The sequence below is a fragment of the Triticum aestivum genome, chromosome 5B (genome assembly GCF_018294505.1).
Source record: "Triticum aestivum cultivar Chinese Spring chromosome 5B, IWGSC CS RefSeq v2.1, whole genome shotgun sequence".
Classification (NCBI taxonomy): Eukaryota; Viridiplantae; Streptophyta; class Magnoliopsida; order Poales; family Poaceae; genus Triticum; species Triticum aestivum.
The window spans coordinates 444,647,400-444,661,269 of NC_057807.1; the positions used below are offsets into that span (position 1 = coordinate 444,647,400).

General features: G+C 43.2%; 1 protein-coding gene across 1 annotated transcript; it reads left to right on the forward strand.

Annotated features, from left to right (window-relative positions):
• Window positions 1-221: 221 nt before the first annotated feature.
• On the forward strand, window positions 222-4,445 carry LOC123116377 (uncharacterized). The gene is made up of 4 exons (XM_044537342.1): window positions 222-493; window positions 3,359-3,505; window positions 3,577-4,017; window positions 4,095-4,445. The coding sequence occupies exons 2-4, from the start codon at window positions 3,359-3,361 to the stop codon at window positions 4,101-4,103; spliced, it is 597 nt and encodes a 198-aa protein (XP_044393277.1). The 5' UTR covers window positions 222-493; the 3' UTR covers window positions 4,104-4,445.
• The last annotated feature ends 9,425 nt before the right edge of the window (window positions 4,446-13,870 follow it).

Below are 13,870 nucleotides of genomic sequence, written 5' to 3' on the forward strand. Positions count from 1 at the left end.
AGCCAGCGCGTTTTACAGGATCTGGGTAGTCCTCCCCCCAAACTTCTCCATCTCACCCTCAATTTTCCATTGGCGCGGAGCCCTCCCCCCAAACTAACTCGGATTTTCCTAAAACTCGGATTTACCTACATCGCTGGCCTGGCCCACGCGTCAGCCACCGGCCACCGCCACCAGCAAATACGCACCAGCCCACCAGCAACCCACGCCCGCCCCGCTCTGGTTTGGCCACGGAAAACACTTACAGCGAAGGAGAAACACCGTAATCAACCGTTTATCTCCAAACCGACGGACCAGATCTGCGTGTTCACGGTGCGGAGAACTGAAGGCCCGAAGCGTCAGTCGGTCCCGTTCCCAAATCCCAACCCCTGCCGTCTCGTGTCCGCCGCCCCGCCTTCCTTTTTCACTTCTTCCCTCCATCTCCCACAGCCGCGGAGGCGAGGACGGGGGCGGAGCCGGCGGCGGGAGGGTTCCATCTTCGGGCGAGCTGCGGGGGGTAAGTTCGTATCTGCTCGTGCTCCTATCGTTTGGTTCCGTAGCGCTGGTTCGATCTGGTGCGGGGTTTTGTGGCTCGGACATGCGGCCATTTTTTTGGGGGTGCGGGTGGTGGTGGTGGGAGGGGTTCCGCTAGGTGGTTGATTGCGAAATGTTTGTACATTTGATTTCTGAGCGCCGCGCTGGTGCTCGTTCCACGGCGCGTGTTTGGTTCGATTTGGTAGGGGATTAGTGTTCTGCGTAATGCGGGCGGTTTAGGGTTTTGCGTTGCTTTCGATTCGAGGTCGGCTGCTTCGATAGCTTGTGTGATCGATCTCCGGAGCCCGGTAACAGTGCTCGTCTCGCTTGCTCGGTCCCACAGAGCGTGTCTGGTTCGATCTGGCGAGCATTTTGGGGGATTTGTATTCTGCCTGACCTGATGTGATTGGTCAGGGGTTGGGGGTTCCGGGTTGTTTAGTTCGAGATTGTTGTGTGGTATAGCAGACGCTGCCCCTGTTCCTAGTGGTTTTCATCTCTGGACGGTTGAGGTCGTCAGGCCGCCCCTGTGATCTAGTTGGGGTTTCGTGGCGCTCATATTTGTGCGATTTTTTTCCTCACGGCCAGTTAGGTGTTTAGTTCTTATTTCGTGATCAAACTGCTCTACTCGGGAGGTTTCGGTGCAGTAATCTATGCTCTACTGCAACTTTGCAAGGCATTTGCTTTATTATGGCTGTATTATCTGGCAGATAAATCTCTGCTTCCACACTTGCCACATACTTTTGGATCGAGAGGAACATTGCCTTGGAATCGGTACTAGTTCATTGATCTGTTTGCGTCGTTTGGGTTCAGATTTGGCAAGTGTGGAACTTCCAGGTGCTTGTAGTGTGTTCCTGGAACTTTCTTATACCCTGTTTCCATCATGCATCTTTGCCACTGTTCCCAAGGTTTAAACGATACATCTGTGGGGGTGTTTTATTGGGTCAGAGTTTTCTTAAAATTGCTTTGGCCCCCTGTCATTTTACTGTTGTAGGCATTTGCACGATCCATCCTTTCCTGGGAGCTCCACCATATGTTTCCTCAACTGACCCTGAAGTGATGGGAGCTCCACCATATGTTTCTGCTAGGTGGTTGGTTGCGAGATGTTTATACATTTGATTTCTGAGCGCGGTGCTGGTGCTTGTTCCACGGCGCGTGTTTGGTTCGATTTGATAGGGATTATTGTTCTGTGTAATGTGGGCGGTTTAGGGTTTTGCGTTGCTTTGGGTTCGAGGTCGGTTGCTTTGATAGTTTGTGTGATCGATCTCCGGAGCCTGGTAATAGTGCTTGTCTCGCTTGCTCAGTCCCACAATGCGTGTTTGGTTCGATTCGGCGAGCGTTTTGGGGGATTTGTGTTCTGCCTGATGTGATTGGTCAGGGGTTGGGGGTTCCGGGTTGTTTAGTTCGAGATTGTTGTGTGATATTGCAGACACTGCCCCTGATCCTAGTGGTTTTCATCTCTCAATGATTGAGATCGTCAGCCCGTCCTGTAATCTAGTTGGGGATTCGGTGCGCTCATATTTGTGCGATTTTTTTCTTCACGACCGGTTAGGTGTTTGGTTCTTATTCCGTGATCAAGCTGCTCTACTCGGGAGGTTTTGGTGCAATAATCTCATGCTCTACTGGTGCACGCGAGTTTCGATTATTTTGAGTATGCAACTTTGCAAGGCATTTGCTTTATTATGGATCTATTATTTGGCAGATAAATCTCCGCTTCTACACTTGCCACATACTTTTGCGTCGATAGGAACATTGGCTTGGAATTGGAACTAGTTCGTTGCTGCTTCATAATCTGTTTGCGTTGTTTGGGTTCAGATTTGACTTTGATTTCCCCCGGACTCCTGTTCTGGTGGACTGATTGGGCCTTTTTATTTTTGAAATAGCCACATTGATTCAATTTCTCACCTTTTGTCCTTCATTTACTTTCATTTCCAGATTACAGTTCTGCAGTTGCCAAAGGTTGAGCCAGATAGTGGCTGTCGTACCATTGCCTATATGCACCTTAGTGACTTGAGTTTATGTGTAGTTGATGGCTACATTTTGTTGTAGTTGCTTCTATTCAAAGTTCAGTTACATAAATTATGTTTCCTTCTGGGTTTTAATACTTGGGCACAAGCATATCATTCTTGTTTATTTATGGCAGATGGTAGACCCAGTGAAATACCTTAATAATGTTGGATTCAGTGTTACAGAGAAGACTACTTCAAATCTATTACTAACGATAGCACTTAGTGCAATGTTTGGGGTCGAATGTAGTAGATCTTATATCTGATACAAATATATTTATATAAGTCAATAGCAAATATTCAAATATCTGCTTGTGTTGCTGGTTGTACAAGCATTCTGAATTTGGAGAGCTCGTTTTTTACCCAAGAACATGCAGGAGCACTGCATGTTAAGGGCAAATGCTTGGTAGAGTTCTTAGACTAGTTATGATAATGTTCTGTTTTCGGTTTTGTCAAGTTACTTCTAGTTCTATTAAGAGACACCTCCTTTGCATTATATTGTTCCATTTATATTGCTACAGTACTATTCCCTTTAAAATGAAAATTCTCCACATACAAGAAGTTGCTCTGTTTGTTGCTGCTTTATAGTTTGTTCTTTAGTTATTTATTTCTGGTACAGACTTATTTGTTAAACAATTATTTTAATAAAAATAGGTTCATTACAAATAATAAAAGAGTAATGTAGCATTGACTTATAACTTGTCTCATTGATTCATTGGAAATATGGAAGGAAAAACATAGGAATACTAAATTATCTTTTGGTGACAGATTTTCCTTTTGTTTTAGATTTTTATTTGTGGCACTAAATTATCTTTTGTTTTTCTGTTAATTGTGGTCGTTGGCAGATGGATAAAAAAAACTCTGTAAGGCTCATTGAAGCCATCGAGCAATTGAACCCAGAGGCCACTGTAAAGCTCACTCAAGCTATTGAGAAATTGATCCAGGAGCTCAAGGAAAAGTCACCTTTCGATGCGCTATCTGAGCGTAAGAAGGTACTAACTGAATTTGTGAAAAAAAATTATATTCATGTGATATTAAAGTGTGGTATTTGGATCTATTGCAGTCATTCATTGAAGCTTCAAAAGCGTTTACGCTGTTTGCCGGCGCCGGTTTAAATGCGATGAATGCGTTCGCTATCACTTTGGCTTACATGTCAATGCATTCGATGAATGTCAACGCAGATGCTGCTAACACTACTTCAACAGCCGCTCCTCCTACTGAGAGTGCTACTTCTCCTCCCAATATGATTCAATCTTTTCTTATCTTGGGAACAATGTTTTGTTTCCTTTTCACAAGCTGCGCTACAGCAGTGGCTCATGCCACTGTACATCGCACAAAGTGGTTCTCCATGCTCGTGGTGATTATGATCCTGGAAGTCATTCTCTTGAATGTCACATGCGCGCTTTATTGCTACCTACTTACGGAGGGGGTCTTCTGCATCATTGCTGCTGCTCTATTGTTTTTCTCGTTGGTTTTCATGCTTGGGTTTATTACTATCGGCTTCGTAAGTAAATTTTCCCCATGCTTCATTTTTGTACTCCATTATTGAATTTTTGTTTGACAACGAAAATGATCTTTCAGCATGGTTGAACCTGGATGGAATGGTGAAGCGTTGATTGAAGATAAACCTGGACGGAATGATCTTTTGTCATGATTTGTTGGAAAGAGGCTCGCAATGCTACTGGAAGTCAAGTCTCTTAGAAACTCTTTATGTTGGTGTAGTCTTTCAGCATGGTTGAACCTGGATGGAATTGTTTAAGTGCTGCTTGAAGATAAACCTGGATGGAATGATCTTTTGTCATGATCTGTTGGAAAGAGGGTCGCAATGCTATTGGAAGTCAAGTCTCTTAGAAACTCTGTATGGTAGTGTAGTAGTTAAACAATGTAAACTGGGCTAGTTTTATCGGAAGTCTAGTCTTTTTTGTAGCAAAACTTTACATGCCAGGCACGCCCCTTGTGTCGTCCTTGCGACTCGTATCGCTACTGTTTCAAAGCCACTGGAAGTTTCATCCTTGATTAGCATTAAATGAAGGATTGTTCGGATAGCAAAAACTACTAGTGCCAGGTTTATATAAACTTTTAATGACCTGTTTATAAAATTATGTTTGGGTTAATTTAGTTTTCCTATTTCAGTATGAAAAAGTCCATGCATATCTCCTACCGTGAGCTGGTGGCCTTCCGCTGAGGAACTTTCCCCAGTTTAGCTAGTCCTTGTCCTTGTCCCAGGCTTGATCGCTAGTCCTTGTCTTCGTTGCTGAAAGATCGTGGATGTCGCCTAGAGAGGGGGTGAATAGGCGCTTTTAAAATAATTACGGATTAGACTTGAACAAATGCGGAATAAACCTAGCGGTTAATTTATCAAACACAAAACCTACAACAATTAGGCTCACCTATGTGCACCAACAACTTATGCTAAGCAAGATAAGCAACTATGTGATAGCAAGATATATGACAAAGAACAATATGGCTATCACAAAGTAAAGTGCATAAGTAAAGGGTCTCGGGTAAGAGATAACCGAGGCACGCGGAGACGACGATGTATCCCGAAGTTCACATCCTTGCGGATGCTAATCTCCGTTTGGAGCGGTGTGGAGGCACAATGCTCCCCAAGAAGCCACTAGTGCCACCGTAATCTCCTCACGCCCTCGCACAATGCAAGATGCCGTGATTCCACTAAGGGACCCTTGAGGGCGGTCACTGAACCCGTACACTTTGGCAACCCTTGGGGGCGGTCACCGGAACCCGTCAAATTGCTTGGGGTGATCTCCACAACCTAATTGGAGACCCCGACGCTTGCCCGGAGCTTTACACCACAATGATTGAGCTCCGAACACCACCAACCGTCTAGGGCGCCCAAGCACCCAAGAGGAACAAGCTCAAGGGCACCAAGCACCCAAGAGTAATAAGCTTCTCAACTTGTAACTTCCACGTATCGCGTGGAGAACTCAAACCGATGCACCAAATGCAATGGCAAGGGCACACAAAGTGCCCAAGTCCTTCTCTCCCAAATCCCACCAAAGCAACTAATGCTAGGGAGGAAAATGATAGGAAGAACGAAAGAAGAACACGAAGAACTCCAAGATCTAGATCCAAAGGGTTCCCCTCACATAGAGGAGAAAGTGATTGGTGGAAATGTGGATCTAGATCTCCTCTCTCTTTTCCCTCAAAAACTAGTAAGAATCCATGAAGGGATTGAGAGTTAGCAAGCTCGAAGAAGGTCAACAATGGAGGAAGAACACGAGCTCAAAGGATAAGGTTCAATGGGGAAGAAGACCCCCTTTTATAGGTGGGGGAAAATCCAACTGTTACCCCACTGTACATCCCCGCACAGAGCGGTACTACCGCTGAGAGCGGTACTACCGCTCCCTACCCGGCGGTACTACCGCGCTGGCGAGGAAAACCGGGCCCTGGCCCCAGAGCGGTACTACCGCGGGAGAAGAGCGGTACTACCGCTTGGAGCGGTACTACCGCTCCTACTACCGCAAAACCCGACACGAGGAAACACCGGTCTCGAATCGAGGCGGTAGTAGCGCGGAACAGCTGCGGTACTACGGCCGAAGCCCGCAAGCGGTACTACCGCCCTGCAGAGCGGCACTACCGCTTCGTGGAGCGGTACTACCGCTGGAGAGCTTCGGCGGTACTACCGCTGTAGACCGCGGTACTACCGCTGGCGCCACCCTTATGCCACTACCACGAAAACAAAGTATACTCCAAGGAAAACCAGAACTGCCATAACTTCTTCAAATGAGCTCTGAATTGAGCAAACTCAAGCTTGTTGGATAGAGGAAGACGAGTAGCATCAAAACAGCGACAAAAGGAGTGAAACCTCCAACAGAGAAGAACCGGCATACCCTCCAACATCGAAAACATCATAGAAGATGCATGTGAACTCCGTTTTCGATGAACTCGAGCTTATCATAAAAATGATCATAAGCTCCAAAACTCACAAGGAGAAGAACCAAACAAGAACTAATAAAGATGATGCAAGGATGCAATGGTTTGAGCTCTCTACGAACGATAAGATCAAGCAACTCATCGAGAGCCCCCCTTGATAGTACGGCAAACGATCCTATAACCCAGTCTCCCACAACTACCATGAGACCGGTAAAATAGAAAACCTATCAAGGGCAAACCTTTGCCTTGCACATGGTCCACTTGAGCTAGATGATGACGATTTTCTCCTCCTCAAGATGGACCACCTTTCTTGATTGCGTTGGCTCGATGAAGACTAGTAGATTGCTCCCCCATACTCCACTATGGGTGAGCCACTCTTCTACACATCTTCACAAGTCCATTGTCACCACAATGGACGACAAGCTTCAAGCATATGATCTCTTCGTGATGATCCTACTTGAACTTGCACACCGCAACCTAACCCCACAAAGAACTCTCACGAAGACCATGGGTTAGTACACAAAGCGTAATTGACCATGCTTACCATACCATGGGATCGCTTGATCCCTCTCGGTACATCTTCTATGCTTTGTGTGTTGATCAACTTGATTCACTCTTTGACTTAGTCTTGATCAACCTTGAATCTTTCCAACTCTCTTCATTTGGATGATGTCTTGAAGGTAAACATGAATGATCACACACTCTTCTTCTTCAAGACATGCTTGCTATAAGCACAACACTCATATGACCAATCATTTTGGATAATTCCTTAATAGCACCTTGGTCATCACAAACTCTCCTTGAAACCAACAAATGGACTCCAAGAAAAGCCTATGGACAAACCCTTCAAATATAACTCAAGGCGACCATTAGTCCATGGAGATTGTCATCAATTACCAAAACCAAACATGGGGGCACCGCATGTTCTTTCAGTTGCCTCCTGCCACCACCACCGGAGCTCAACCTGCTTAGCCATTCCTTCTCTATCCATGGTTCCTAGATCCCATTCCCTCCTGCCACCACCGGAGCTCAACCTTAGCCATTCCTTCTCTATCCATGGTTCCTAGACCCCATTGCTAGCTTCCAATCAGGCATGAACAACTTGGCGTAAGAGCATCTATAGTCGGATTTTGCTAATTCGGCCCCTCAAACGTCCACGGACACACCCGGGCGTGTTCGCGGACACTGGTCGGTCATGCCTCAAATACTGCAATCCACATCCGGATATCTCAAATTAGAAACCTCAAATCCATATTGTACATGCAGCGTACCGTTCTTTGCCAGCGGAGCTCGTCCGGTCGCCATGGCATGTCCGGTGGCCGGCTGTGCTCCCAAGAGTGTTGGCCCCTGGTCGCCTGCAAGGTAGAGTAAGGCATGGGAGACGAGCCAGCCCACGGGACTCAAGGCGCCACCGTCTCCCATGCCCTATTCTTCCTCATCGGAGCCCGTAACCCGTGGGGTGCCGGTGGATGATGATGGATCCATCCTGAGACGAGCCGGCGACGTCCACCATGATGTGGTTGCGGCGCCGGATTGGTGCACCGTACAGGGCGCCGGAGAGTGCGACTCCGCCTCGCCGATGTCCACCGCCGCGAGGGCTGCTGTTGCCTCTCGCGCCTGCTGCCTCGCATGGCGGGCACACGGTGCCAAGTTCTCGTCAGACGAGGCCCATGGTGTGTCCCAATGCTCGGCGCGCCAACAAAGGGGTTGCGCGTCTGCTACCTCATTCGGACGCCAGACGGACTGCACCGCCTCAGGCGAGGCAACAACAACACACTTAGCACCGGATCCATGCGCCATTTGGGCGGACGCAATGGATTCCTGATGGAAGTAGTCCGAGTGCTGTCGGGCACAGGCCTCCTCCCGGGAACGGCGGAGCACAAGTCGGACAACCATGTCCTCCTCGGAGCCGCGTGGGATGAGCTCGTGGCCGGCGGATCTGGAGGTGAAGGACTCGGATCCGCTGCCCGCCATGCTGGAGACGGCCGGATGGCGCCGGAGGCGAGCTTGGGTGGCGGAGGGGAGTGGAGTGAGGTAGCTGGGGTTTGGTCCGGCGAGCAGATCCGGAGGAATATATGTGGGGTCGGGTGGGCCAGCGTGGGTCGGGTCCGACGTGGCTGGCGTGCCCGGGCGCCCCCATATCCACCCCATATTTGACATTGGGGTAATCTACGCATAGGGGTTGATGCACGTTCTTGTCTTTGTTTCTCCGGTAGAAATCTTGGGGCACTCTTTGAGGTTCTTTGTGTTGGATTGAGTATTACGAATTTGAAATTATTTGGTGTTATTTTATTACGAACTCTTGGTTAGATCAATTGGAAAGAATAGATTCGAGGTGGTTTCGTACCCTACAGATAATTTCTTCTTATGTTCTCCACTAGATATGAACTTTGGAGTGATTCTTCATCGCACTTTGAGGGGTGGTTATATGATCCAATTATATTAGCACTGTTAAGAGATTGCACTAGCGAAAGTACGGACCCTAGGCCTCATTTTCAAGCATTGCAATATCGTTTGTTCTGCGTTTTATCAATTGCTACCTTGCTATTTTTTATTGTTCCTATTACAAAAATCAATATCTACTATCATTACTACACTTGTATCACCATCTCTTCGCCGAACTAGTGCACCTATACAAATTACCATTGTATTTGGTGTGTTGTGGACACAAGAGACTTTTTGTTATTTGGTTGCAGGGTTGTTTGAGAGAGACCATCTTCATCCTACACCTCCCACGGATTGATAAAGCTTAGGTCATCCACTTGAGGGAAAATTGTTATTGTCCTACAAAACTCTGCGCCTAGAGGCCCACCACGAGTCTACAAGAATAAAGTTGCGTAGTAGACATCAAGCTCTTTTTTGGCGCCGTTGCCGGGGAGGCTACGTAAGCGGCACTCACACCCCGTCAACGAAGCTCTTTTCTGGCGCCGTTGCCGGGGAGGTGAGTGCTTGAAGGTATATCTTTAGATCTTGCAACCGAATATTTTAGTTTCTTGTTTATCACTAGTTTTGTTTATAAAAGAAAACTACAAAAAAATGGAACTGAGGTTACATCATATTATTCGTCTTTATAATGTTTTTCGTGAAAATGATGGAAAGGAAAATTATGCTCAATTGATAGAAGAAGAATTCTATAAAATGTTTGGCACAAAATATTTGAATGATGAACATGATTGCACTGTTGTTAGTATGAATTATTTGAATATCCATGATGCTAATGATATGCAAAACCATAAACTTGGGGATGCTATATTTGATGAAGTTGATATTTTTAGTCCCCAAGATTTAATGTGCAAATTTTTTATAATGATTGCATGCCTCCTATTTATGATGATTATAATGATGAAAGTGTATTTGGAGAGGTCATGACTTTATTTAGTGATGAATCCACCATTTTGGATGAGGCTTCAGTTGACTATGATAACAAAGTTGCTATCTATGATGATTATGGTGATGACATGTATGCTATAAAGAATAATGATAACCATGAAACTTTTCATCATGATTTCAATTTTTAATCCCATGATAGTTATTTTGTTGAGTTTGCCCCCACTACTATTGATGAGAAGAAATTTGCTTATGTGGGGAGTAATAAAATTTCTATGCTTGTGGACCATGAAAAATAATGCTTTATGTGATAGTTATATTTTTCAATTCATTCATGATGCAACTGAAAACTATTATGAGGGAGGAACATATGCTTGTAGGAATTGCAATAATATCAAGTTTCCTCTCTATGTGTTGAAAATCTTGAAGGTATGTTTCTTTTGCCTTTCTATGCTAGTTGATACTTGCTCCCAAAAGTTATTTGCTCACAAAATCCCTATGCATAGGAAGTGGGTTAGGCTTAAATGTGCTTGACATGTGTTTCATGATGCTCTTGTTATGTTTCAATTCTTATCTTGTATGCGAGCATCATTGAAATCATCATGCCTAGCTAAAAGGCATTAAAGAAAAGCGCTTGTTGGGAGACAACCCAACACTTTTACCTACTATTTTTGTGTGTTCACATGACTATGATACTGTACATGTTTTATAACTTTTGTTTCAATAAAATGCCAAGTAAAGCCATTGGGATAGTGTGGACGATAATTCACTTGATTTTGTATAAAAACAGAAACTTTTGCATCCAGTGCAGAAATTCTTATCTTTTACTAGAACGTGCAAAAATTCTGAAATTTTTACAGTTGATGGGTATACAAATTGTCTATGTTGTCCTAATATTTCAGAATTTTTGGAGTTACAGAAGTATGACCTTAATTCAGATCTTTATGTATTGTTCTATTTTTTAATGATTCTGTTTTCAATGCACAGTTTGCTTGTTTCCTAGTTTCTATGGCTTATTTTGCTCAATATAAAATGTGGAAATGATAAGGTAAAGTAGGCATTATGAGAGAATAATTATGAATCTTGTTTTTGACAGTACCAAAGTGAATGATTTGTCTTTATCATACTAACCCATCTCACGAAGTTCTGTTAAGTTTTGTGTGATTGAAGTTTTCAAGTTTTGGGTGAGATATCGATATGAGGAGAATAAGGAGTGACAGGTCCCTAAGCTTGGGGATGCACAAGGCACCCCCAAGGTAATATTTAAGGAATATCCAAGCAACTAAGCTTGAGGATGCCCCGGAAGGCATCCCCTTTTTCGTCTCCAACATTATCGGTAACCTCACTTGGAGCTATGTTTTCATTCTTCACATGATATGTGTTTTGCTTGGAGCGTCAATCTATTTTGTTAGGATTTGCTTGCTATTATTTAGAATAATGTTTTTGCATCTTTTATTTTAATAAAGTGGCAATGATAGCCTTTACTTTGCTTATTTTGTAAGTCTACATGTTGCTGCTTGAAAATAGAAAGTTTACCACTGTTGCAAAAATTCCCTAGAAAAGTTGGAATGTGATAAAATGTTGAAACTTTTTGCACAATAAGCTCTGATAAATTTTCTACAGTGTGTTAAATTTTCAGAATTTTTTGAGTTGAATAAGTGTTGATACTCTTGCATTCTTTACAGACTATACTGTTTTTGCAAATTGCTTGTTTAATGATTCTATTTGAGGATAGGAGTATTAAATATGCAGAGGCATTTAGTATACAATGTTGAATAATAGTTTTAGTAATTTGCTACAGTGGAGAATGATAAGGTTTTTGCATTGGGTTATACTAACTTATCTCACGAGTTCTTGTTGAGTTTTGTGTGGATGAAACTTTTGAGATTTAGGAAAACCGTGATATGAGAGGAATTAAGGAGACGCAAAAGCTCAAGCTTGGGGATGCCCAAGGCACCCCAAGATAATATTTCAAGAAATGCTTAGGGATATCCCGGTAGGCATCCCACCTTTCTTCTTCAATAATTATCAGTTAGTATCTGTTGAGCCTAAGTTTTTGCTTCTTCACATGACGTGTGCTATTCTTAGAATATAATTTTATTTTGTTTTTGCTTGCTGTTTTAATAAAATACTTAGATTAGAAGTTTTTGAATAAGAGAGAGTCCTCGTATAGCTACCTATTTACTTAACTACTTGCTTGATCTTCACTTATATCTTTTTTGGAGTAGCTTGTCATTTGCTCTAGTGCTTTACTTATATCTTTTTGAGCGTGGTGTGCTTTAGTATTTTTTAAGAAATTCTCTCTTGCTTCACTTAAATTAATTTGAGAAAATGAAATATTATGCTCATTATCTTCACTTATATTTGTTTGAGCTTATCAAAAGCAACATATGAAAATTAGTTCCAAAGTAATAGATATCCAAGAAGGATATAATAAAAACTTTCATGAAGATCATTGGACAAAATAAACTTGATTCCTTGTAATAGTTTTGAGATATGATGATGTAATGTGGAAGTCATGTTGATGAGTAATTATGCTTTAGTAAGGATATTAGTGTTAAGGTTTGTGATTCCTTATGGAAGCACGAAAGTCAATAGTTATGCAATAAAATTACATCCTACTTGTGGTGCATCATTCGGTGTTAATTATGCTCAATGCTCGCTTATGAGATTATTCATTTCTTGGTTGGTCGCTTCTCAATCTTTTGCTAGCCTTCATTTTGCACTAAGTATGATCACTACTTGTGCATTCAAAATCCTTTAAACCAGTTTTGCCACATGAGTCCACTACACCTACCTATATGCGGTATTCTTTTTCCGTTCTAAGCAAATTTATATGTGCCATCTCTAATTTAAAATAAATTTCTCTTTTGTGTGCTCGTACTGCTGGCGAGGCGATGAGGGGTGGCCAATACTTTCCATGCTAGATGTGTTATTCTCACGATGAGTGTTTATTCACTTGTCATTGCATGAGAGTAAGGCAAAGGTATTAGGGATGCCCAGTCTCGAAATGAAAAATGAATTTACTTTATGTTATCAAATAATAAATTCCTTGGAAAGTGTTGGTATGGAGGGCATCCGTGGATACGGTTAGCCATGGAAAGTGAAAGTATGATTGAAAAAGGAATAGACTTTATTTTCTGTTTGGGAACCGCCTATGATATATCTAGCATGGAAAGTGTTGGGAGCTCTAAGTCGTTTCCGTTGGTGGGAAAAGTATGCCTCTCAAAATGTTTTTATCTCTCAATTTTTGCTTTGAGCTGTGGCACCTCTACAAATCCCTACTTCCCTCTGCGAAGGGCCTTTCTTTTACTTTATGTAATTTTTATTTTTAATTTGAGTCTCCATCTTCTCTTATAAAGCACCACCAACTAGGGGGCATTATGGTCGTACTTGAGCATTGGGTGTAGCTAATATGCGAGTGTGTTTCATGAATGATCAATGATTGAGCATGATCGGCTAGGGATAACTTATTTTAGCGTTGATATTTTAAAAGACATTGTTGCTTGTTGATATGCTTGAGTATTTAAGTGCTCATGTCAAAACTATACTATTGCTTTGAACCATATAAAAGTCCAAATGTCCATGCTATAAAGAAAAGAGTATGACATGACATGATAGGCAGCATTCCACATCAAAAATTCTGTTTTTATCATTTACCTACTCGACGACGAGCTGGAATTAAGCTTGGGGATGCTGATACGTCTCCAACGTATCTATATAATTTTAGATTGTTCCATGCTGTTATATTATCATTCTTGGATGTTTCATTATCATTTTATATCATTTTTTGGTACTAACCTATTGATAGTGCCAAGTGTCAGTTGTTGTTTTCGCATGTTTTTTACATCGCATGAAATCAATATCAAACGGAGTCCAAACACCGCGAAACTTTTTGTGGATTTGTTATGGACCAGAAGACATCCAGTGGGCAGAGAAGCACCTGGGGCTGCCCCGAGGGGGGCCCAGGCGCGCCCTGGTGGGTTGTGCCCACCTCGGTGGCCTCCCGCACCCCCTCTTTACCCTATAAATTTCCAAAAATTTGAAAAACCCTCGAGGTTAACCTAGTTCAGAAATTTCCCCGCCGCAGGCCTCTGTAGCCACCGAAAACCAATCTAGCCCCGTTCCGGCACCCT